The 27649-nt window shown below is 36.4% G+C and overlaps 1 protein-coding gene across 2 annotated transcripts; it reads left to right on the plus strand.

Annotated features, from left to right (window-relative positions):
* Positions 1-26308, plus strand: vipr1a (vasoactive intestinal peptide receptor 1a). 2 transcript variants are annotated; one of them, XM_039677704.2, is made up of 13 exons: positions 1-1459; positions 3753-3852; positions 8720-8824; positions 16662-16768; positions 18084-18181; positions 20212-20344; positions 21536-21689; positions 22107-22167; positions 23106-23172; positions 23276-23367; positions 23454-23583; positions 24776-24817; positions 24973-26308. In XM_039677704.2, exons 1-13 carry the CDS (start codon positions 1406-1408, stop codon positions 25162-25164), a joined length of 1335 nt encoding a protein of 444 aa, XP_039533638.1. In that variant the 5' UTR covers positions 1-1405; the 3' UTR covers positions 25165-26308. The 2 variants fall into 2 exon arrangements, with proteins under 2 accessions (XP_039533638.1, XP_039533639.1); XM_039677705.2 differs by having other exon boundaries at positions 2-1459; positions 3765-3852.
* Positions 26309-27649: the final 1341 nt, after the last annotated feature.

Here is a 27649-nt window from a genome sequence, read left to right on the forward strand (position 1 = left end):
GCAATTATACAATAATTAAATGCATGATGTTTTTGCTTGTTTTATGTGCACAGATCTTTTAGCCATGCTGGAGTGTACTGAAGGTCACTCAATGCTTGGTTGACAGAAAAAGTTGCACACATGTTTGACATAAATTGTTGAGTTTTGTCTTTTTCCAGTTGTATAAATCCTTTGCTTGCAGTATTGTTGTTAGTAATGGTGAAGGGTGCAATTATGTGTGCTGACGCAGAATGTCATAAAGTCAATGCATCTAAATGAGCATTAAATCTGCAAATCAAATAGTTTTTTGAAAGATCAGCGAGCTGAGACTATGTGAACCCTGAACATTTAAAAGGAATATCATTTTTTTAGGGCATGTAGCCTACACCATTTCACATGCACTGAGTGTAGGGTACATTCACTTATCTTGTTGTTCCGGCTTTCAAAAACAACACTATAAGAGCTCATGCGGTTGGTTGGCTATAATCTATAGGCTATTAAACTCCATTATACTTTCAAAATGATCGATTTCATGCTCCAAGCACATAGGAATACATCTGCTTTTGATTAACTCTATATTTCTCCACAAATTAAATACATTTATTTCGATTCCCGAGGCACTCCCACCCGTGAGTTATTGGTGATTTTTGGGAACTTGGGAAGGGCTCACATATTTACATTGGCGTGCTAGTTTACATTATTGTCTTGCATGATGACATGTTCAATATTAGCCTACTTAACATATAGCTACCGTTTAACTAGGAAATAATTTGATAGAACAGTTGATGTTCGATGGGAAACAGATGGAATCAGAAGTCAGAAATCAGATCTATGGTAGTTTAATAGTTCAGAGCGCTGTTTTAGTTTTAATTGAAGAGAAACATTAGCAAAAGATGCGCATTGGGTGGCAGTTTACAAGAGTTCAGAATCTGCGCACTAATGAAAGAGCGCAGATCTGTGCTGTTAAGACATAGAATGAGTCATTTAGCGCTGTTATTCAGACCACACACACACACACACCTACTTTGGAAGTGAGGGTTTCACACACACACACACACACCCACACACACACACCTACTTTGGAAGTGAGGGTTTAGGACGTGGATGGACTACCTTGGATTTTTACAATCCACCTCGCGCGTGTCAGGTGTCTACGTGGTTTATGCAAACGCCATTTGTGAATGGCTTCGCATCATTCCAGAGTCGTTTATGAATGAAGTGTGTTTTGGATTAAGGAGAAACATTGACAGGTCTCGCGCGTAGTACGACTGGTGAACCCACGCTCACGGAGCGCCCGCGCGCGCAGCGCATAGTTGGCTGACGCTTCGGATTCTTTGTCAGTTACTTTTTTTGCCGTCAACTTGTCTCTGACTGTGCAACGAATACTTTTGCCAAGCGCTCTCAGTCAACTGCTAAGCCGGCTGAAATGGATGTATCTAAACGAATGCTGATTTTATTCCTAGCCTGCTCGTTCGGACCTGTGAGTATCAACATTTCATTTCATCCGGTTTCCCATAACTTAATTAGTCATCGACGAAAGAAACCAATGCAGTATTTTAACACACCTAGTTAGTCCTCAAACAAATAGCCTATGTCAGATCCAAGGATTTATAGACAGTTTGGATGCTTTTTCATTCTTCTTTTTTCATTGAAGAATGTTTGCGTTTCAAATTTAAACAAAGATTTAAATAAATGACTCAATCTGTTGCTCTAATGTCTCAAAGCAGCTGCTGTGCGTTTCCTCTTATATAGGCCTACAGCAGATTTTTTAACGGAATTGAAACTAGCCTACATTTCATGTGACTTTATTATATTGACTTTCGGCTAGCTGCGGTAAAACGCAATCAATTTGGATTTCCCTGCATTAGCCTATCCGTCAGAAATTAATCCAATTTAAGATAGAAACTAGGCTGGCAGGACATAGCTAATTGTCAAGATAAGAGAACTTCACTTAAACTGAAACTTTCTCTGATATATTGATAAAGCATATAGGCCATTCAAAGATATTATCATTAAAGATGATTTATACAGAATGCTAATCAAATCTTGTGTGGAGTTTGCAGTGTCATTTACAGCCCAATCGTTTAAAAAGACAGCATCATTTGTAGGCAGTTGCAAGTGTGGATGTCAGATTTCTATCAAAATAAATGAGAGTTCAGATGCAAAAGCCTCTAAGTGTCATCTGAAATTTTCTTCTAGAATGCTCATTTTTATCGAGCTAGTAGATTTAAGTTCAGTAATTTCACTTAAATGACAAATTAATAGGTCATTTCATTGTCATCTAAGTGAAATAACTGAACTTAAATACACGAGCTTGATAAAAATGATCATTCTAGAAGAAAAGGTCAGTTGGCACTTTGAGTTGAGTTAAGTTTAATGTTTATTGAATGACTTAAAGCATTTCCTTAGGTTTTACATTTAAGGTGCTGAAATGTTAATGCTTTACATCATTATATTTATGACATGTTAGTAATCTTATCATTTATGCAGGTTAACCAGAGAAATCAGTTGCCTATCAGTATTTACTTGCATGCATTTGCAGTAGCAGAGTTACTATGGGAAGATTCCTCTATACAGCACACCATCCAAAGTGCTTGTCGTATTGTCGATCATGCTATTTGAAATTGCGAAATCGAATGGTTTTCTTTTATTGTGACGCCATGGTAACAACTCTCATTTTTTTTCTCTTTCATTCATGTGTCCACTGTCCTTGATAAGCTCCTTCCTCACTGCAGACAGTAGTGACTCAGGTCTACAGCTCACCGTGCCACTGAATTCACTGAATTCATGTCACCCCACGCAGTATTGTTCGCTCTGCACATAGTTAAATGTTGTGAATGCTCGTTTTCACCTGGTTTAATTGAAAAAGGTAAAGACTGAATGGCAGGATCACTCAGTTAGATCTGTCAGTATGTGAAAAATTTAGATTCTGCTTTATTAAACCTATAAAAAAGAGAAAGAAACAATAAAATAGGGCTTGTGCTAGCTAAAAAATGTATGTGCTGAGTACGTTGATGAGTATGTTTCACCTATAGATCTTTGTTTGTTTAGAAATGATGGAATAATGTTAATCATAATACTAAATGGTATTCAGTAAAATATGAGTATGATGAAGGCACTTTTGAGTCTTTTTGATGGGCAAAACACTGCTGTTGATCACACATACCGGTCAGGTACACTGGAGTAACATTTGACCCAGATGGTCATACTTTCTGTAAGCATAGGGATTTGGGAGTAACCATATAGCTCTACAGTGAAGTTTTGATTGATGCCACCTCTCAATGGCCTCATCTGACAGAGTACCTGCCATAAATCTCACTGTCCTCTGCTGCTTTATGGAGGAATCCATGAGAGCATATTTTTAGCCTACATTTTTAAGGAAAATTGGATACAGCTGTAGAGACAAATAATTTATGTTGTACATTTTTTTCCACCATATATATGTCAAGAGGTTAGTTCTTTAGGGATCGACAGAGGTAAAAGGAAACATTATTAAGAGCCCAGCATAGCTCAGGTATTATGCTACACTTGTTAAATGGCTATGTAAAATGGAAGGAACAACATGAATTGTCATACCCTTCATCAAATCTCGATGACACTCAGAAAAAGGGAGAGTGTGCAACCAGTTCACTTCATTCTCTCCAAACAGAAATTATGTTCAGATTGTAATATGATCAAAGGTCTGTTGCTATTCGGAAATGTGATGTAGTATTTTTTGTAACTTCAAAAAAATGTATATATATTTTATTGCAAGAGAACTTACCTCATGTCAGAATCTTGTACAGATGCTGTCTGTCCAGATGTGTGAGGTCATGTGGGAGCTAGAAGCGGAGAAAAGGGAGTGTTTGTCCAAGCTGAAAAACATTACGTCAGGTATGTACACTGCGTATCCTTCACTGTATGACAACTGTATGCATGTCAAGACAGTGTGATTTCTTTATTGGTGATGTACACTGTAAAAAATAATATTCTGTTAATTTTTTTTTTTTAGTAAAAATCGACAGCTATGGCTGCACTTAAAATGTATTGATAACCATAATAATACAGGTGGAAAAACAGAAAGCCACTTGATGAATCATTATTGACCCATCCATAAAACATGTCCAGTACTTATGCTGAAGGTGCACAAGGTCATACTCAAGAGTCAAGACAAAACACCATCAGGGCAACACTCAAATAATGCTATAACATAAAATGCCCTAACATTACTGAATGAAACATGTGATGTCACTCAGGGACATCTGGGAAAGTAATTTAACTTTTTCTCACCATAAATTATATGGTAATTCATAGTTTTTATTTCAAAATGATAATGCAATGATAACAAATTATTGGTTTTACTGGAGCATTTTATCACCAATTTCTATAAAAAACAGTAAGTTATGTGATTGTAATTCTAAAGCTCTCTGCTTAGATTGTGATCACTTCAACTAGAAATGTTCATCAACTAGAAATAGCAGCATAACTCCATACAGGAGCACTGCAAACATAAAGCAGCGCATAAAGTGGAATATGAGGATGGCCTAATACTGCTAGAGCATCATTTTAAGTGTGTTAAGATCTGTTTAAATAGGTTGTGTGCGCAAAATTGATCTCTGCTGCTTATCTGAATATCTGCAAAGGTGTCGGCCTGCAGACATTGGCCAGATAATTGTGGTTTTGTATTTGCTTCTCTGGGTCATAACTTATCAGGTTTTAGAAGAGGTTACTAAGGTATGCTGGCTAATTAGGCAGAAATGTCATTCTGTGCAGTGCGATCTTCACAACATCGGGTGTTTTCACTGTCATTATCTGCATGATTTAACCAGTGGTTGTTTCAGAGCTGTGGCTCAGCAGGTTGTTTTTGCTTGCGGCTAACAAAATCAGTTTTTTAAGATTATTTTTCTATTTAATGATTAGATCTTAGACTTTGTTCAGAGAGCAAATCCATGTGGTACCCTCAGAATTCAGTTCAGTCCAGATTCACATGGTGCCACATTTCATGTTATCAAAGGGTTAGTTCAACACAAAAATGAAAATTCTGGTATTAATTGCACCCTCATGTCACTCCAAAGCCATAAGACCTTTCCTTTTTGACACACAAATTTGATATTTTTGATTTCTGACCCTCCAAGATGGTAACGTTACCACTTTCAATTCCCAGAAAGGTGGTAAAGACATTGTTAATATAGTCCATGTGACCACAGTGGTTCAACCTTAATTTTATTAAACAACGAGAAATCTTTTCGTGTGCCAACAAAAAAAGACTTTATTAAACAATTTCTTCTCTTTTGTGTCAGTCTCTGTCGCTGTTCACTTGGGCAGCACGACGGATGCGTATGATTCTGACAACCCGGTCTCATCCCAAGACGTCATATAACTGACGTTTTGGGACGTCTTTTGACCATAGGTCAATATTCGCCTTTTTAGGGCCCCCTTAAACGTCGGTAGATGAGGTTATGGGATCCTAACTCTACCCCAGACCTAAACCTAACCCTAAACCTAACCCGTCACCTAACTGACGTTAAAGGTAAAGCGTCAGTTGTATGACGGCCCGGGATCGCCATCTACCGACGTTTAAGGGGGGCCTAAAAAGGCGGATATTGACGTATGGTCAAAAGACGTCCCAAGACATCAGTTATATGACTTTTTGGGATGAGACTGTGTTAATTCTGACGCAGGAGCCGGCCAATACTGAGCCACCGTTCTGTTGTTGAACCAGGACCCGCTACACTGTGTTTGCTATGTGAAAATACTGACACGGAAGAGAAGAAATTGTTGAAAAAAGTTGTTCTTTTTGCGCACAAAAATTATTCTCTGCTTCATAACATTAAGGTTGAACCAATGTGGTCACATGGACTATTTCAACAATGTCTTTACTACCTTTCTGGGCCTTGAAATTAATGATTACATTGTAGTCAGTGTTGGGTGAGTTACTCTAAAAAAGTAATTTTACTAGTTACTAATTACCTCTTCAACAGTGTAATTAGATTACTGTACTAATTACTCTCTCTAAAAAGTATTTAATTACTTTTAATTACTAATTACTTTCAAAATCCCACATCAATCTCAACCAGCTGAATAATACAAGGATAGACTTGAATGTGTTTTAATTCTTTCAAATAAATACTATAAAATTGCATGAATTATCCTTAAACAGACCAAGGTGGAGAAGGTTACATTATAAAAACATACTTTTTAACATCAGACAATACATTTTGATGTTAAACCTACTATTGTTTTATGTCTGATCTCAAGACATTTCACACTTTTTCATACATATTTTACAATAATTCATACGAATTTGTACGAGTGCGGTCGTAATATTTAGACACCTCATAAAATGCATACGAATCGCTGTGAGATCGGATTAATCTATACACAGTATTTTTTACCTCAATTACATTAGAGGTAACTGTAATTACAACCCGGTCTCATCCCAAATCGTCATATAACTGACGTTTTGGGACGTCTTTTGACCATACGTCAATATTCGCCTTTTTAGGGCCCCCTTAAACGTCGGTAGATGAGGTTATGGGATCCTAACTCTACCCCATACCTAAACTTAACCCTAAACCTAACCCGTCACCTAACTGACGTTAAAGGTAAAGCGTCAGTTGTATGACGGCCCGGGATCGCCATCTACCGACGTTTAAGGGGGCCCTAAAAAGGCGGATATTGACGTATGGTCAAAATACGTCCCAAAACGTCAGTTATATGACGATTTGGGATGAGACTGTGTTAGTAATTAAATTACCGATAAATGAAGAGTAATCCCTTACTTTACATTTTCAAGGGAAAAGTAATTAAATTACAGTAACTAATTACTTAGTAATTAGTTACACCCAACACTGAATTGTAGTCTATGGGGGGTCAGAAAGCTCTCGGATTTAATCAAAAATATCTTCGTTTGTGTCCTGAAGATTTCACCTCAAAATTAAAGTCTGATTCTGCTGTGATGATGGAAAAACATGAAAAAAAGGTCACTAGTGAGATCGAGTTTTATCCAGACTGCCAAAGTGAATTAAACTCGTAGGTGTCTTAGGTTGTAGACTTCACCAAGAGCTTCAGAACTTGTCTATTGGGCATGTACCTCATCAAATAGAAATGCTGCCTATTCCTGTCTAATCTCATATTGATTTTGTTCTTAATGGACAAAGCAATTACAAAAGCTAGTTGTGTGAAACTGAGGTCTGATTGTGGCTAGTGTGTCAAAGTTGTGTGTTGTCATTTGTGTGTCCTGTGATGTAAATCTCAATTACAAATCTCCCTTGAGTAATATATTTTAGACCAATATGCAAATTGTTTTCACGGCCTGTGAGATGTACTTTGATAATCCCAGATGTACTTGATCTCAATCCCATGGCATTGTGTTTGATTGGTTTCTCTTTTTCATGTAGCCCAGTCTGTTATAAAAATCTGATATCAGTTATTTGATTCTCAGACCGAAGAATTAACTATGGAATTACATCAGCTCAAAAATCAAACGGCGTAACACAATTTAAACTCACCCTATCTGTTATCTAAATGTATGTTATTGAACTTATCGTGAATGATTCATCCATGCATATGTTCTTATATTAAAATTTGTCATTTTTATAGGGACACCATGCAGGAATCCCGTTTTTGTCAAACAGCGACCCCTAGAGTCGCTGTGGAGTACTTGTATTTAACATTACTGTCATAAATACCACTCACGCACAATAGTACATTGTTTTTAATTTGTCGTTTAATGAGATCTAATATATGTTGTTAGTGGTGAGAATTTTCACATGATTAAACACATAGACCTGACCATTATCCCCATGAACTTTAATGGTCCAGTGGCAGAACTTTTGACAAGTGTGTCAGAGGTTCTGGGTTCTTCTTTCTAATCCATACTAGTTGTATAGTTTATTTTCCTCATCAAAACCGATTGTTTATTAGTGGTTGTATATCAAGCAGGGACACGTTTTTTTTTGTTAATATAGAGAGTCTCAGTCCCCGCAACGGATTGAAGCGCGCGTCCGTGTGAAGACTGTGCGCATCACAACAGAACACTGTATCCGCGCCACTGATCGCAGCGGCAACGAGTACTTTGGTCACTTGATTTCATAAACAACACATTTCATATCGCCTCTTATTTAACAAACAAACGGAATGAATGCTCTACTAGAGTTAACTGGAGTTAACATCCGTACCACGAGATGTTTCAATGACGATAGTGACGATAGTGTGACAAACTCTCTATGGACAAACTCCATCCCTCTCTACCTTGTTCCTGGATGGGGACGTGTATGTGTGCAGTGCCGTAAAGGAATATGTTAGATCGCAAGAGCTGATGCCCCGCGATACTTCCTGACGCTGAGCCCGGTGACATTTGCCGGACTTCTCTAATCATTTAGTCCCTTTCTTACTTTTCTTCTCTTATCAAGTTAAAACTTGCTTTTAGATTTTACTCCATGCATTCAATCAACAACCGATGGATGTATTGAGCTAACCAATTCCCCACTCTTCATTTTTTAAGTACAATACAACACGAAAGAAAAGATCTGTTGCTACTTACGTTACATAATGACTTTTAAATTTTCTTTAAATTGTAATTCCAAAACCGATTTTATGCTTTTTATGGAAGTTTGATGTGTCAAGAACCAAAATAATTGTACAGGATTCTATTGACCAATTAAAGAGACAATCCAGATCCATATCACCAATTAAAACATGATTAGGTAGCAGTATTTTGTAAGTTTCCATCCCCTAATCAGTTCATTTCTATGGTCAGGTTGCACAGGTGAATGGGATCGAGCGTGTTGGCCATCAGCCAGGATTGGAGAGCTGGTCACCATCCCATGTCCAAATTACTTCAGCCATGTCAGTGATCAGAGAGGTATGTCAATGTCTTTTCCAATAAATATAGAGATGCAAAATGTATTTCAATATACCTCCTGTCTTTCTCCTTGTGTTTTCAATATTATTCTATTTCTTATCATTCTTGATAACGTCTTTTAAAGTCACTATAGTGCAGGAACCTCTTTCGAGACTTATTTTCAGAGACAGCAAATCTCCTCATTATGACTGAATTAGCATCATAACCAATATCACATTACTTAAAGACTATGCCAAAGCCTTTTTCTGAGTTCTTCTGATTAGTCTTTGATAGCTCTGGAGACGAGAAGATTGTCTCTGTTATTGGGACCAGCTGCTGTAGTTTAGCAGTGATATTTACACACAAACTGTAATCATGTGACTTTCTTTAGGGAGAACGTGGTGGGCAATTATTTGCTGAGAATTCATGACTGCTGTAATTTATTCAAACAAGCAAAGCCACAGCTAACTTTTAATAGTAAGCCTTTTGTGGTTGCGTTAGGATAATCAGGATTAGCTGTGTATTTAGCAACAGAACATGAAATGAAGCTTTGTTTTTATGGATACCAAGAATTAGACATGACAATATCTTTTTTTGCATCTTTTATAAAAGGGTGTTTTAATGTAGCACACACACACACACACATACACACACTACTGTTTAAAAGTTTGGAGTCAGTATTTTTTTTTTTACATAAATTAGTATTTTTATTGTGAAATTCTATTAATATTTCACAATATTACTTTTTTTCTATATGTTTGAAGCCTTGGTGAGCATGATATATTTCTTATAAATTTTTTTTAAAATAGACCCCAATTTTTGAACTGTAGTGTATAATTTATATTTGACCTGATGAGTTATACTTGACTTTGTGAGGTGAAAACAGAAGGTATGGGATTGTTTAGAAAGGCAACATGATTCATTCTAAACCTCCGATTTATGTGGATGTTTCATTCCAGTCTTAAAGGAGTAGTTCACTTTAAAAAAAAAAAAACTTTTGCTGATAATTTACTCACCCACATGTCATCCAAGATGACCATGTCATTCTTTCTTCAGTCAAAAAAAATAAATAAAGGGTTTTGATGAAAACATTCCAGGATTTTTCTCCATATAATGCACTTTACTGTAACCAAACGGTTCAAGGTCCAAAAGACAGTTTCAGTACAAACTGCGAACTGATCAAAGGGCTTTAAACGATTCCAGACGATGAATAAGGGCCTTATCAAGCGAAACGATCGCTCATTTAAAAAAACAATTTAGTTTTATTAGCTCAAATGGTCGCCTTGCTCTGTTCTGTGATGCGCATTCTTGACTCTCCTGTTCGAACTCGTTCGTCAAAATGAACGAATCTTTTTTCGTGTAATTTGGTTCATTCAACGAACGAAATGAACGAATTGAATCGGGAAAAGATTCGTAAAGTAAAGTGCATTATATGGAGAAAAAACCTGGAATGTTTTCATCAAAAACCTTAATTTCTTTTCAACTGAAGAAAGAAAGACATGGAGATCTTGGATGACATGGGGGTGAGTAAATTATCAGCAAAAGTTTTTTAAATGTGAACTACTCCTTTAAAAATAAGGTTCATCCTTGGCATCAATGTTATCAAAAAGAACCTTTAACATCCATGAAACCTTTCCATTATACAAAAGTTTATTTATAGTAGAAAAGATTCTTTATGTGTGTTCTCTACACTAAGAAAAATGGTTGTTTTAAGAACTGTTCAGTGAAAGGTTCTTTGGGGAACCAAAAATGGGTCTTCTATGGCATCCCCATGAAAACCCCCTTTTGAAAGCTCATATGTATTATGTATATATGTATATTATGTTGCTGTATGAGTGAATGTCCTTTAGAGTCCTTGACTTATGTACTATTTGCTGACTGGCTAAGAACTAAACTGTTTTCAGCATAATTTTACTAGCTTGCATTCATAGATCGCTGCTGACTTACGTATCTCTTCTAGACTGTCCAATATACCTGTCAATCATACAGTCCTTTGATGGACAGGTTTAAACATGAGCACTCATATCATGCCAGACGTCATTCAAACGAAACCTTACCTTGATTTATTTTAGTGTTTGTAACTGTCTGGGGAATTAAAAAAAAAACGCCTTTTGTCATAAAGTTAATGGAACAGCCTTCGTTTCATATTTTCAGCAATAATCTTTATTTTGATTTCACCCTGGCTCTTAAATTTTCCTTTTCCCTCTCAAGCACACAAAGGAGTAAAAGAAGTCATATTGAAATGAAATGTCCAGAGGAACTGAGGAGTCTATGGCAGTTAAGTTTGCCAATATTTCTTGAGGGTGGGTTGCTCAATAATCATGAAATTGTAAAGGAAAATGACTGTGTGGATCAATAAGGTTTTCAAAGTGATCTTACTTTAAAAGCAGCTGTGACATCCATGCAGTTCTTATGTAGGGGCCATTTCTGTAATGACACATCTTTAAAAATACAGCACTTTTGGCCGAGCTCTTATAAAGGCTTGCCATATGTTGAATATGTGCCTCTATTTTCTATAGAAAACATTTATTTGAATATGCTTCTTCTCATTTGCACTTTCTGTCAAAATTTCAGTTTTTAATTTATGACCCTGATTTGTTTAATTTATGATCATCCCATGAATTGTTTACATATTTCTAATAGCTTCCAGGTCATATCTCCGTCTAGCTGAAAGGGTCATGCCTTTCCCGTGAAACTCTTGAGTGCTCTGAGAAAGTGCTTTTTGGAAGAAATCCCAAACATGGATTGAGGGATTTAGATGGTACCGGGTGAAATGCAGTGGATTTATCTTGTAGATTTCATGCAGGAGATAGCCTTTGGTGAGCTGTGATACAGGCCAGATGTGAATAGGAAGAGACCTGGATGTTAGCTTGGGGGCTGGCCGAATTGATGTTCATGTGATGGGAAAAAACGGAGAACTTACTGACTGGGAATGTTAAGCTGGATTTTAGGGGAGACAGAAGCACATATAACATGTTGATGGAACAATTTATGAACCAGAGGGAAGAACAAAGGACATGTATGGACCCAGTGGACACAAAAATGCTCATTAATTTATAGCAAACAGATTGAGACTTTCTGGACCAATCAAAGGAAACGTTTGTTTTCCTAAGCACATATTTCCCAGAAATGCTCCTTGTTTATTGCCCAGAAAGAGTGTTTAAAAGATATTCAGATGTAAATGTTGATAATATTAGATAGAATTGTTTTATTAGGGTGCTTACAGTACGCAGTAGAGTTTACTCTGCACTACTTGCTGCGATTACACTGATTTCATTGAAACTATGCAAAATTTATGCAACCAGCTTTTGGAAAGCCAGTTCACTTCATTTAATGGCCTCACAATGAATCATACACATTTTTATCCATCAAAGCTTTATTGTGTAGGTTCCCTTACTGACAGTGGGTTTGATTTTATTTTATTTCATTTTTTGGCCACACTTGAATATTTGTATTATATAACAAAATATCAACCCAAGTGGCATTTATTTTATAGAGAGCACTAACACCTATCAAGCGAAATAAGTGTGAAATTAGGGAGAACTGCATTTATAAATCCACAAAACAACGACAGGAACAACAAAACAGTTAAAAAGACATTTTTAGACATTTAAGAGGTTTAATTGCATAAATGTAGCCATTTATGACTGTTGTGTGTGTAGAAATATTTGTTTATGGCTCTTTCCTAATAGCACTGATGCTTTGTGTGTCAAGCCTCTAGATTAAATCTCAATTCCAGTATTCCAGCTGTTCCTATATTATCCAGCAGAAGTCAAATTCCTTTCTTGAAGCTCAATCTGTCCACTTGTAGTATCAGATTACAGATTCAAAAGAATCTACCAGGTCTTGTGTTATGGTCAATCAAAAGGCAATTCATTTTTATAGGAGCATGGAAAACAAGAGTTACGAAACTTGGCAGCAAACAGATCCAGGGACATGTCGTAAATTTATTCAGGGTGGAGCTTCTAGTGTCCTAACACATGTGAACTTTTTACCCAGGAGCTTTACAGCAAACATACAGTCATTAATCTTCTCAACTTTTCAGAGTGGTTTCTTTGCTCATAACTCAGACTTCACTTTCATGCTTCAGTCAAACACACTGTCAATAGGGCAATGACCTCATGATGACACCCCATATAAATGTTCAGGAAGTAAAGTTTACCAAACCAGAGCTGTTCTACGTTACTTTTACATGCTCACAAGCAAAGGTAAACACAAAGTTCATGGTTCAGTAGTAAAGCTCAATCAAGAATGTGTGGGCTAATGTTGATTTCTACAATAATTAATTTCCATTGGTCTTTCTTTTTCTAAAAATAAAGGGGGCTACTATTGTATCACTTACAATAGAGGTGAATGTTTTATTTCTATACTTTATAGTATTTATTAGTATTTTGAATTTACTTTTATTTTTTAGATTTTCAGTTTTCAATATCATTCAAAATTTTAGTTCAAATTTTTTTATGTCGTTTTATAGGTTTATGTTTTTTAATTTTTCTGTATAGCTTTAAATCATTTTTAGTTCAGTTTTAATTTTAAACTTTTAAACTTTTTTTATTTAAACATTTTTTTATTTAAACTTTTCAACTGTCAAAATTTGAAGTTTGAAAGATTTTCATCTACAATTGCATCTTATTGCATTTCTGCTATATTTCAATTGCCAAAATTATTTCTAATAATTTTAGTGAACAATAATATAAGAAAAAAAAATCATAAAAAATAAAATACTGTTTAAAAAGTTAAGATTAAGAGGTAAGATTAACACTATTTGAAATTGTTCTTATCCAATTTTAAAACTTTGTCATCTTGACAACACAAGACTATAAAGGCCCAGATATACTCGCAAAGTTCCTTTTCGTTCTTTGGGTAAAAAAAATTACGAAATACGTGCCCAGCAGGTATACTGTTAGCGAACATCCTGTTTAGATGAGTATGTAAGTATGTGATGCACACTTTCCATTCAACAAACAACATAAATGACAGCAGTTAGAAAACAGCTGGTAAGAAAGCGTCTGATCGATGAGGACATGTTTGCACAAGCTCTGCAATTCGGTATTCCAGTCAAGTTGCGTTATGTTTATAAACTAATTTATACAATGAATTGCTTTAAAGCAAGCAGTTTTACACTGTTTAACTTGAAAAAAAAAAAACAGCATCAGCGTCCCTTTCAGTTAGAAATACAACTTAATTTTCTACTAAAAAGCAGCTCTTCAGCGTGTTCATGTTTTGAACTGGAGAAGATTACCACGTCAAAGAAGGCAGAGCTTTTTTTATTCATTCATTCATATTTTTTAAAAAAAAATTCAAAATCTCTTTACTTATTACATCCACGGACCAACCTCGAAGGAGTTTACCAACTGGAGCGAACTTTTCTTACCTCAATCAATGTGACCATTATTTTTGGAGGCATGCCACAAATGCTGTTGGATTGAGTTTAGCTTGTGTTGAACTTACTCAATACTATTTTTAATTATCCACATTCTTATGACTTCTCACAACAGATCCACTTTTGGAGCCGCTGTCATAACAATACATCAAGTAGCTTGCATTTGAAAGAGAAGGACACACCTAAACACCCACCTTCACTGCATAAATCTGCTGTAATAACACTTTGCTCAAAGAGCTTAATCAAAAGCCCAGTCAGATTCATGTTTGTACAAGTCATGTTTCTGTCAACACTTGCCCAAGGAAGGACCAAAACTTTACCAGAACCAGAACCCCCATTCTCTCCCTTCAGGCTGGCAGTGAATCTTGTGTAAATTCTGACTGGAGCAAGCTTAAATCTGAGGCCCAGCGTGTGTTTCTGCAGCGTGCTTCGAGGCAGACGATCTCTTCAAAGGCCCGCTTTGAAATAACATAACAGCAGGTTGATTAGTTCGGTCCACATCTTCATACACGGCACTGACAATCCTCATTGTCTTGTCTTTCGGGATGATGAAAGCATTCTTCTGACAATCCCTCATTGAAAACAAACCTAGCCTCTAGCAGAAGTAGCTTATCTGCCTCGGACTTGCCCCATTGCTTAAGATTACACAGACAATCTTATGCGTTTTTAATGCACATGTATTTTGATGAGGAGATTGTCATGTAGGAAAAACAAACTGAACGACAGTGCTTTTGTCATGGACAGGAATAACAAAATTGAGCTATTGAAGGATTTTGCAAGCTCTGGATGCTGATTTGAGTTGAGCAGGAGCGGTTGTTGAGTATAATCTGTTTTAGTTATCATCACTATAAAATAGCTCATATTTGATGGAATTTTGTTGCAGGCACTGTGAATGTCCCCAATCCTCACTTTGTCTGAATGTAGATTTTCGCTCTCAGAGGTAAAACATCATCAGCTACACATACTGCTGGCAGACTGATAATGAGGTTTCCAAGCTGTCCCATCTGAGGGAGATGATCACCGCTACAACTTGCCAAACGCATATCAAACGTTCCAAAAAAATGTTTTGCAGTGAGGCCCCCCCCCCCCCCTCTCTTGATTCCCACAGAGCCATTTTAATAGGATGTGTAACTTCAGAAATAGAAAACAGCTTCTCTGTTCATGTTAACATGTTTAAAGGCTTGGTGAACAGTCCGAATGGGGTGGTCAGAATCTGTCAATTAATTGTGGAAGCTTGGAGAAAATGTTCCTTTGTTGCTATTCATTAAAGGCTTTTTTAGCTAGCTGATTTTATGACATTTTGTTACAAAGATATGATTAATGCACGGTGGATTTACATGAAAACCGGTATACTGTTATGTTTCTCTGTTAAGTGGATCCTGATGTGTTTTCTAAAGGTTCATGCCTACCTTCTTTGATGCCCTAATTCTCCCCAAGGATGACAAGGTTCTTACAAATGAGAGTAACATTTTCAGGGGTGAAGAAGTTGATGTTTTATTCATGATCTGTTTAATTGTGAGCAAAATTTTCCCCTTGGAAATTTGTTAGTTGAAAATACAACCAGTGACAAACAGTATATGCAACTTTTATCTTTTTCATTTATTTTTTTTTAATATAAAACTACATATTTCCAAATGCAGAGTGAGACATCTGCATGACATTTTAACTTGGTTTAGTCAGAGGCAAATTTACAACCCTTTCCTCGTAGTACAGGGAATATTTTAGGAGGTGCTGTTTTTTGAAATTCCATTCTTTTCTATTCATCTTCTCTTGTGACATCAACCCTCATAAAACCTGGCCTCAAGTCTATGGCAGAAAGGTCATGAATTTGATAAGCGTGACATAGACATTACAAGTGGTTTAGAAAAGTGAGAGGAGGATCTATAGGGTCATTATGAGAATGTCATATGTGTCTAGTGAGTAAAAGGATTTTCCAGCTGGTATTTCAGGCAGCGATAAGACCGACAGGACTACATCTGTTATTTTTCCTCCTCTTTGCAGAGTGTGATTACCTGATGATGAGCTTGTGTACTCTACTTCACAAATCAGCTCAATTCATTGAGGTCCTCCAGGCCTGAGAGGATTCTCAAGCCAATTAACATTTAGCACAGTGACTAGTCGCTGGAATTTGCTTCTCCAAAGTGCAAGGAAAACCGTTCCAAAAAATGTCAGATAATTCCATTAAATTTTGCTTGTGAAATTCAATGATAAAATTGGGTGTTGCAACATCAAAAAAATAAGATAGGTCTAAGGTGTTCCAAGTTTTGTAGATGTAAGTAATTTCCTGTTGATTAATTCATTGGCCGCTTGAGATCCATGAAGTGCTCATTTCCTTTGCTTGTTTTGCAGTAATCGGTCAGGTCATTTTTGGCTATGCGTTTTAAGTGTGCCTGAGTAGCAGTGATTACATGGAAGAATTAAGCTGTGATTGAATCTTCTAGTTTAACGTATTCACCGCTCTTTTGCCATTTGCAGGAAACATTTCGAAGAGCTGTACTGACAATGGCTGGACAGAAATCAACCCAGTTGCCGTTGCGTTCAACTGTGGCTTCGACCCAAATATCACAGAGGATGGAAACATTGTGCGTATAAAGGCTTTTTTTTATTTCATTGTTTTGATTGGCATCCAGTGTGTTTTAATTAGTAAGTACATACATTTTCACAGGTACCAAATACGCAATCAATCAAGTTTTATTTTTTTAAGTTATATTGTTTAGCATTTTTGCCTTTGTTGGACAGGACAGTCAAAAAGAGACAGGAGGGGCACAGTATTGGGAAAGGACTATGATGTTGTTCACCTGAAGTGCTGTTGTGCTATATCTGGGAACGCCGCCCACAAGACTATGGCTTCAACATCAATCGAGTTCACTTTTAAATCTAAAATAAGTCCATTAATGCAATGTGTGGTTGGTGCCCAAAGGTTAAGACTCTTTATATAAGAATAGCCACGTTTCCACTGAAATTACCCGGAACAATCTGTCCCAGGAACTTTTTTCCCTCAGACCTGTTGCTGTCTGCATTTCCATTGTGGTCTAAAGATAAGGCAAATTAGTGCAGTGACATAGGACTGCGGTCGAGTTTCCAGTTCACGTTGGATTTCATCTTCTGTATATAAGCTTAATAAAGACTAAACTTCGTCTTCGGCCCATCGATTGAATTTATTTGAAGTCCATCGTTGATTTGAATAGCAAACAAGTCTTACTGCACGTACTGCAACTGACTTGGTTGGGGGAAAAAAACGGTGGTTAAAATCAAAATGCTTCGTGAACTCAGCCAATCAGCATGTTCAGAGCCCCAGTCCCACCTCCGAAAGTTTGTGATCTTTGAAAAAGTACTACCTTGACATTTTTACCCCAAAATTAATTTAGACCCAGGTACCTGGGGTCACAACACACCGAGTACCACCCCAAAGTCCCTAGTTCCTGGGGAAGGTTTCTGACAGTGGCTGCATCCGAAATCTACTCTCTAAATAGGTAGTTCTTTTAAATAATTAATTACTTAATTTATAAAATATTTTCTATATAGTTTGAATGGACGTACGACATTTGTCCAAGGGGGTAATTCATCAGCCGGAAACTGAAGTTTCCCTTGGGGGCCGCCATTGTATCAGACCATCACCTGCTGTTAGCATTCCATTCATTTTGGCGTCACTTTGACAGCGAATAACTTTACTTCTGAGGCGTCCAAAGACTCCATTTGTCCATTATTTATTTATAAACAAACACGACCATGTATAAAAGTCTCCATTACTTTGTATCTTACGTTTTGGCCCTTAGAAGCTGTTTTTGTAAAAATAGGCAAACGGTTGTGTCATAACCACGGGACTCTGTCGCACAATAGAGAAATTATCGTATAGACAGAAGGAGAAGGCTATAATTGACTTTTTTTCCCTCATAGGGTGAATTCCTGGCCTCTGTGAGAATTGGATACACCATTGGTCACGCTGTGTCTCTTATATCCCTCATTATTGCCATCATTATCCTGTGCTTTTTCAGGTAAATCCTCAAATACAACTCAAAATATACCATTGATGTGTTTTATAGGACAGGAGTCATACGAACTTGGCTCTTTATGGCTTTTGCATTTCTCACTAGGAAGAAACTCCCAAATAACTCAGATTTGATAGTTTTGTTCTCCTCAGTGGATGCTCACATTTTATGTGATTGATTCAGCTGTGATTTAGCAGCAAATCAGTGTTCTGCTAAATCACACTGGTGTTAAGCCAGAAGACCTTGTTCAAAATGCCCTGTTTTATATCACATTTAACAATACATTGCGAAAGTGCACCAATTCAGGCATTTGATTGGACTATACAGAGTTTCCATTCTTGCACAACCTCCCAAACAAAATGGCTTGGTGTTTTGCGAATGTCCCGCTCAGTGACCTCAGAGGCGAAGCCAGATCTCAAGTGTATTGAACAGCTTCCTCTTTTAGCTTACATCACACATAATTAAACAGGAACACAGTTCTTGAGAGTCTTGATATGTTTAAGCTCTCATACATAGTATACGATTTTCCTACTCACAGGCAGTGTGTTTCAACCTGCTCTCCTCAACATCAACAGTATACAGTATATGAATGAAAAACACTCTGAGAGCAGATAGTAATTTAGCCTATGGAAATATTATGAATTAAGTATTTGATATGTATATATGTGTTTGTGTGTGTGTGTGTGTGTGTTCCAAATTATTATCCAATTGACATATCAGTAGGATTTTAGTACAATAAACATTTAAACATTCATATTTTAGTTTTTTTTTTTTATTAAAGTGTTTATTTCTTTAATCTTTTTAGACAACTGGTATCAATATCATTCTCAGACAGGTTTGATAATTATTTTGCCAGGTCTTCTTAGGTAAATTGAAAAAACCTACTTAAATAGTTTTTTTTTTTTCCACATTATTAAGCAAGTTATTATGTTATATGGGATGGAAGAATGATCGTTCTATGAAGATGAAAAGGGTGAAATGGTGCAATATCTTTCAAAAGGCATGAAAACAACTAATATTTTGTGGAAACTAAATAGAGATTATCAAACTGTCGAAAGATTTGTGAGTGATTTAAAGGACAGAAGAGCCCGATCAGATAAAAGCTTATTAAGGGAAGTGTCTGTCAAACAAATGAATTGTATCAAAAGTACAGCTATAAAAAAGCCACTGCTGAACAGCAAACAGTTGAAATATTAGCCTATTTCTAGTCATCTTTTGTCAGATGTTTACATTGTGAATGTGCTTTGGATGCAATCAACTCTAGATCGATCTCCTGTGGGAGGGCGAGGGCCTAACAGTTTCCTATTGTATGTAGACCTTTTGTCTTAATGTAAAAATTCTGTCTCATTGACATTGGGATGCTTTCACCCCTGGATCGTTTGGAGACGTTGTTCTGAAACACAGGGGCGTTTCCCTTTTGGCCCGGTTGGTTTGGTATGTGAACACAACAATCGCACTCTGAATTGGAACTAAACAACCGAGCCGAGTCGATTCCATACAAACCCTGGAGCGGTTCGTTTGTAGTGAGAACACAACCGACCCACAAATTGGAACAAAACAACTTTCTCATCACTTGTACCTCCACTTTTGGCAAGGTGGTCTCGTAAATCGCTCACAAATCTTTTCGCTCTATTCTATAAGTTGTTTTGCAAGACTTTTTAATGATATTGCACCATTTTATGCTTTTTATCTTCAAAACGATCTTCCTCCCCATATAGCATGAGAACTGTGACTTGCTTAATAATGTGAAAAAAAGAAAAAAAACTCTTTAAGTAAGTTTTCCATTGACCTAAGAAGACCTGGCAAAATACTCAACAGACCTGTGTGAGATTGACCTGTGAAAAGAAGAGACTGTGTGAAATGAAACAAACAAACACCTTTTTGAAAAACTCAAATATGAATGTTTATTGTACCAAAATCCCACTGCTACGTCACTTGCATATTAATTTGGAACGGAGTGTATATGCAGAGCCTATTATGTAAATCCTTCAGCAATTAGTTTCACAAACCACTGAGTTTCTGTCTTTGCTTTCCAGAAAACTGCACTGCACAAGGAACTACATCCATATTCACCTGTTCATGTCTTTTATACTGAAGGCTGTGGCTGTAATAATGAAGGATGTTGTCCTGTATGAGGTGGAGGAACCTGATGAATGCCTCTATGGATTTGTAAGTGGTTTTTAAGTAAGGTATTGTAAACAATGTTTACATCCAGAGAAAAATCGTGATTTTAAATCATATTTTTCACTTGAATATTACCACATAAAGTACATTCATTAGGTTATATACAGTAGGTGTATTTGCTTGCGTTCTAATTTATTTCTGCTTTCTTAGCTGAATGTAACTGCACCTGGTGAATGCAATTGATTCCCCCCCCCTCTTAACGTAAGAAACAAACAGCACAGACTCCACAATTGATACACTGTCAGGAGCAAATTGCTCTAATGTTTCGTCACAAGGTTTGCTCTTTAAATGTTAGTTGGTAAAGTGCTCATTAATCTCATTTTGTGGCGAGGCGTAGCTGTGTTTGAGCTGTCCTTTAAGATCTTTGAAGAGTTTGTAAATTACCTCCCTCATCCGGATATGGTCGAAGCTGTATTTACCCAGCATCACGGTAATGTTTGGCTTATTTAGTGCGATTTACATAATAATAGCATATGTGTAGTGCTCGGATTAAAAAAGTTAATAATAATAACATTTCGTTAATAAAGAGTTATTAGATAACAAAGGGTTATTACAAAAGCTTACATTTTCGACGGCCTGTGTGTGTAAAGGTTTGATACCGTGTTCTCTGTGTGTTTTCCTATAAACACTCTTCATCTGTGTCTGAGTGCTTTGAGTAGCCTGGACGCAGCTGTTGGCCAACAGAATATGTCACATCTGTCACAACAGGGTGCTCAAACACTCATGATGGCACGGTATCCCCTCCGTAAACACCCTTGCGAGGTCACCACAACATGTTTGACATTTAAGCAGCCCGTAGAGGAATCAGGCTTAGTTGGATATTGTCCTTAATTAAAATGGATTCCCTATATAGATTGTTTATGTCTGTGTGATTATTGCAATAATTATTAAAACTTCTAGGTGATAATTACATCTAGTATATCTGAACAGTCAGTGTACTACAAGTTTCAAACATTAACAGACCAGCATGAAGAGTTCTTTATGTGTTTACACTCTTTTTAATGCCCCTCTTTAGAAGTATTGCACAATGTTTTCTAGTGCCAAGCGCATGCAACACACCAGCGCAAAGGCATTCTCTTTGTTTAAGTACATGGTAAACATGCAAGACCGCAGTTCCTGTTATAATATACACAAGTGCATAATAGTTCTAAACAAAATCCTCTCTGCATTTTACAGGTGGGCTGCAAGGCTGCGGTGGTTTTCTTCCAGTACGGCGTCATAGCCAGTTTCTTCTGGTTATTGGTGGAGGGTCTTTATCTGCACGCTCTTCTGGCTGTGTCCTTCTTCTCTGAGAGGAAGTACTTCTGGTGGTACATTCTCATTGGATGGGGTGTGTATGTGCATGTATCTCAGTGCCAGTGAAATTAAGATATATGACCCCTCGGTCTCGTAAATCTTCACGACAGGAGAGAAACGGCTGTCAAATATGAATGAAAAATGTATCTTTAAAGTCAATAGGACCTAGGCTCGAGATTTAACAGTTAACCTTTCCATTGACGTCACTATATTGTGTTAGGGTTAGGGTTTCTTTAAATTAAGGACTGTATAATGTGATAAGCAGGCGCCGATCTGTATCTCAGGAGGATCTATTAAAATTTGCGGCTAATTGGAAATCCCACTTGTTTAAGTGAATTCCTAATGTGTTGGCCAATTAAATAAGGAATACCTGGAAATATGCCTTAATTTATGCCTTCAAAACTGTATGTATTCAAATACTGATAATATTTAGTCGATATGTGTGTTACAGGAGTTCCGGGTGTCTTCATAACAATCTGGAGCATTACAAAAGTGTATTTACATGATATTGGGTAAGTAAATGGAGCGTTCAGAGAACAACACTTTGTTTCTATAAAACCATATAAAAATATTTGATGTATTCACTGTTACCTAAGAGTAACAAATGGAGTAAGGATGTAACTGTTTTTGAGTTTTATGAGCTCAGTTGAATTTCTGTCTTCTGCACACCTTTTGTCGATAGCTACAGTATAGCTGACACTGTAAATTTCACTCAAGGCTGTTCCTTGATGATAAATGACATGCTGTTATGGAGGTCAGTAGTCTATACTTAGAAGAGAGCTCATAGGAGTGGACATTTGAAAATAATTTGAAAAAAAGGACATTTGAAAAAAAGAGGAAAATAATATACTTAGAAGAGAGCTCATAGGAGTGGACATTTGAAAATAATTCCTCATTTAAAAAAAAATAAATTCTTTGTTTTTGCATTAAATCTCACATGTGTCAATCAACAGTGTCTGTCCACTTTTTTAGAATCCTTGGGTTTGTAAATATTTTTCCACATTCATTTTTAATTTTAAACAATTTATTTAACAACGAGTTTAAGAAAATAAACTATATCAACCAGCTTTGTTTCAATGGTAAAAATGATGTTTAACCCTTCAGGGTTGACTCTTTTCACATTTCCGGGTTTCTCAGAATTGGAAGGTCGTCATAGTTGGGTAAACCTTTATAGCAGTGAATGAGAGAATACATTAAATATATATTTTTTGTGTTCGCATTTGCTCAAATAGCATGAGTGTTTTCACATCTTTCAAAAAGAGGAAAAAATAAATATATAGATTGATAACGTCAGTAACAACCTTGTAGCTCAAGTTAGATCGGTCGAAAATGGTTTTGCTATTGCTGAAAAGAAATTTCTTTATCAGAAAATGAATGAGAATTTTACTTGTTTTGCCCAAATGTTTTGCTCCATCACCGAAGATTTATTCTACGTATTTCCTTTTAACAGATGCTGGGATTTTATTGACGATCATCTGTGGTGGATTATAAAAACCCCTACGTTGATAACAGTACTGGTGAGTGACCGTACAGCAGCATTAAATTCCAATATGGCAGTATAACAAATATGGCAAGTGGTGAAAGCAATATTCAAATAGGTCCTAATCTGTTTTTGTCTAGATGAACTTTATTCTCTTCATTTGTATCATACGGATACTTCGTCAGAAAATCAGTTCCCGGGATATTGGGAGAAATGAATCACACCAGTACTCGTGAGTTTTTGTGTTAGACCATAAACTTAAATGCACAATATGAACACAAAAGTATTCCAACATATGCCATTTCTTTTGATTTCCAGGAGACTTGCAAAATCAACTCTACTTTTGATTCCCTTATTTGGATTAAACTACATAATCTTTGCCTTTATGCCTCATCACATCCAGTCTTATGTGCGTCTGGTGTTTGACTTGATCCTGGGGTCTTTCCAGGTAGGCAGCTGTGGACTGATACATGTTTTTACCCCCAACTGCAATTGCTTATCTAGTTTGGATGTCCTAAATGCCAATAGAATACTAAGATTTGCCACAGCAATAGACTCACCGTGGGATCTGCCAGCTTGCCTCAACCCCAGGCATGCCCAGTGATATGTATTCCCTCCATGTTTTTTTTTTTTTTTTTTTTTTTGCTGCTAGATGAAAAGGTCGAATGAGGATATACAAAAATGGCCTTAAATACTTTAAACATTTACAATCCATCTTTTTCAGAAATCAGAAATTTAATTTTAGTTTAGAAGTTCAAATATAAGATTGATTTTGTGGTCTAAGATGGTAATTTATTTGATTTGATTTATTATTAAAACATCTTGAATTTTTCATACAATATATATATATATATATATATATATATATATGAAGAGTTCAGATGCAAAAGCCTCTAAATGCCATTTGAAATTTTCTTCTTTAATGATGATTTTTATCAAACTTGTATATTTAAGTTCAGTAATTTCACTTAAATAACAATTAATAGGTAATTATCATTGCCATTTAAGTGAAATCACTAAACTTAAATATACAAGCTTGATAAAAATGATCATTCTAGAAGAAAATTTCAAATGGCACTTAGAGGCTTTTGCATCTGAACTCTTCATATATACGTATATATATATATATATATATATATATGTGTGTGTGTGTATAACAATATAAACCTCAGGAGGAGGTAAAACCAAAATAAAAAACACAAGTACCCTCTGACTAGTACTCCCCAACTAGTCAGAGGGTACTTGTTTGTTATTTTGGCTTTACCCCCTCCTGAGGTTTGTTTAGTTTTTACTTTTTGTTTAATTTTTTCAATTATACATCTATCCTGTTAATACATTTTTGAACTGCAATTTGATTTGTCTGTCGTACAGGGCTGGGAACGGGAACAGGCACGTTTATTTTCTTTTCTTTTCACTGTCGACTCCCTACAACTTTACATCTGGGACGTAACAGTGAAAATTGGGGGCTCGTCCGGGATATGTCTATATATAGCTAATAGATATATAGCTAAAAAAAATAGGCACCCACCTCCCTATAGCTCTCAGACCTTTGGTATTCAAAAAAAAGATTATAAGGATTGAGTTTTGTTTTACATAAACCTGTAAAATATTTAACTATTACTGACTTTTTTTTTCTTCAGGGATTTTGTGTCGCTGTCCTATACTGTTTTCTAAATGGAGAGGTAATATGACCACAATTTATGACCAAAATCAGAGAGAATTGCACATGCCAGTTACACTACCAGTCAAATGTTTGGAAACACATGACTTAAATTTGTTTCTTGTCATCATAAATGTCTTTTAGCAAAAATAACTGGAATTTTCTCTCATTGTCCAGGTTCAGTCTGAGATTAAACGAAAGTGGAGGCGGTGGCACATGCAGAGATTTCTGGGAGCTGATACCAAGTACCAGCAGCCCTCGATGGCAAGCAACGGCCTCAACTTCAGCTCCCAAATCACTATGATGACCAAATGCAGCCCAACCACACGTCGTGCTTCCGCCTGCCAAGATGACTTCTCCACCGTCTGAGTGCAGAGTGATGCTCCGTTTATAACTGGACACAGAAACCACCGAATCTGTGCTGTACACAGCACCACCTCCACCATCTGCAGGGTTCAGCTCCGTCGTCATTCTTGTAGGAACTGCACATCTCACTGCTCAGCAGGAACATGAGGGAAACCGTGCAGCTCAAGGCTTAGGGGGATGGTTTGGCATGTGATGGTGGTCATAGCCATCATTTCAAACACATCGATCAGGAGGGAAATATACGGGTAAAATTGACTTTTTCAGGCTTGATTGTGTTTCATTAAACTACTGACTCTGAACAGCGAAGGACGCTGACTTTAGTATGGATGCGATCAGAGTGATTTTGCTTAAGAGGAAGCGTTTGGTCCCCATTTTTGCGCACAACACCACCACAGGCATTAATCTTCTAGTTGGTATCTGTCTGTTGTGTTTTTCTGTTTCTCCTGCCTTTATTGTGTTGCTCTTAGTTTGTCAGACTGTTAATAATCTGTAAAGCTGAATGGTGACCTATTAGCTCTCTTGTGACCAGGTTTTATTTTTATCTTCCTTTTTCCAGGAAAAAAGTCATGTGATTCAGACAGACTAACATTCTGCAGCAATCCTGGTTTTGCGTCCTACCCATTTGTGTCATGTGCTTGCATGTCTGTGGACAAACACAAGCGTCTCTCATTGAGAGTCATAAAAGCAAGCTTACTTGTGCAGCTGGAGTATATTAGTGTGTCATTCTATATGTTTTATGATCGTGATTTATAGTGTAAATGTATAGTTCTGTTAACATTACAGGGTTTGTGTAACTGTACTGTTGCATAAAGACGATGGGATTGGGATATTCAGTCCAAGATCTTTTTAGCTGTCAGAAGTACATGCGTGTTGTTTTTCATAGTTGCTGGCATGAAAATGCTCCTGCATGTTTGCATGCACAGTTCTTGTAGTGTGAAAAATATGTACATCTATGAGGAAATGCCCCTATTAGAGTGTTGTTGCTGTTTTTTGTGAAAGTGTATTGTGGATGTTGACATAGTAAGTATACAGATAAATTTTATTGCATTATCTTTTCTATTAAATTATTTATTTTCAGTTATTTTTCTATTTAACTACCATTAACAATCACCCATAAGTAAAAAAAGGGGGTTCTGCCCAAAATGTCAAGTTTTAGTTCTCATTTATTGAAATGTGCAAAATGTTATTAAATGCATTACTTAAATCCATTGCTGTCTCTGAAAAACATCAAAGACAGAATAAAGTTTTTGGCAGAATAAGGGAAGTTGTGTGTGGATTGATGAATCACAAAGAAATGTTGATCCAGAATGGTGTCTTTGAAAATCTGCTGAGAAATATAATAATAAATGCATCTCTACCACAGTGAAGGATGGAGGAAGAGTGTCATTGTGTGGGGAGCCTTTTTAGCTGCTGGTATTGGTATTGTAAAGAGTAATTTAATGCTTTGGAGTAACAGGAGAATGTTGCAAGATGGCTTGATTTCCTCAAGGAAAATGTTTTTTTTAAAGAGGAATGTTCAGATGTTATTTTTCAACAAGACCCAAAATGCAAAGACAACCAAGAAGTGGCTTGAGAACAAGTCCGTCAGGCTCATGTTTTGGCCTCAAATCAAGTCCAAACCCTATAGTGAATATTTGGTCTCTCATCAAATGAACAATTAACTGTTTAACTGTTAAACGACCACTACATATGTTTTTGGTTTGCCCCATTTTATTTATTTATTTTTGCCCATTTATATATATATATATATATATATATATATATATATATATATATATATTGTATATTGATTATATAAAAATGATAATAAATGTTTTTTTCTTCTGTGTACAAGGGTCTCAAAACTAGCTGAACACGTATTAATTCTGGCATTAAATCAACCACAATAGCAACTGCTTTGTTTTCATTTATGAAGTTTGATGTTTGATTTATGATGAAGTGAGAGAAACCAGACCCAGTGAAAGGTGAAAGAGATCACACACATCTCTCAATTATTTATACCAAATCCCTTCTGAAATTATTCTCGTAACTCTCTCTCCTTATCCCTTTGTGTAACTCTACAACACAGCATGACCATGCCCGGTTTAAAATTACAGAGAGATCTTCAATACATAAACAAAATGTGTTTTTTTTTATTGTGAGCAAAATGAGCCAACAGGAGGCAGTGACTCCTGAGGATTTCAATGAAATGAATGCACTCCCGTGGGGGGAGGGCTGGAAACCAAGCCTAGAATCACACCATGCTAATTAGGTAGATATAAATATTAATGAAAGCATGAAACCCCCTCTTATAACAAAAGCCTCAACTAGGCTACTTCAAAAATGGAATGTTTAAAGACTATATGGGATATTATAATTAAATGATCAACTCATTATTACAACTATAAACATCTTTGTTTGAGAGGCTTATTATTAGATGCCCTATACTCTGACATCAGTTAGTCCCTATGATTTATGGATTTGTGAATTAGCCCACAGTGCCTAGCTC

This window comes from Pimephales promelas, chromosome 5 (assembly GCF_988280905.1).
Source record: "Pimephales promelas chromosome 5, fPimPro1.hap1.1, whole genome shotgun sequence".
Lineage (NCBI taxonomy): Eukaryota > Metazoa > Chordata > Actinopteri > Cypriniformes > Leuciscidae > Pimephales > Pimephales promelas.

What these genes read in the sequence shown, in the direction of transcription:
- vipr1a (XM_039677704.2), top strand. Translation starts at nt 1,406, where the DNA reads ATGGATGTATCTAAACGAATGCTGATTTTATTCCTAGCCTGCTCGTTC. An exon ending in TCACAGAGGATGGAAACATT is followed by an intron (nt 16,769 to 18,083) that starts GTGCGTATAAAG and finishes TTTCCCTCATAG; the next exon opens with GGTGAATTCCTGGCCTCTGT. An exon ending in TGATCCTGGGGTCTTTCCAG is followed by an intron (nt 23,584 to 24,775) that starts GTAGGCAGCTGT and finishes TTTTTTCTTCAG; the next exon opens with GGATTTTGTGTCGCTGTCCT.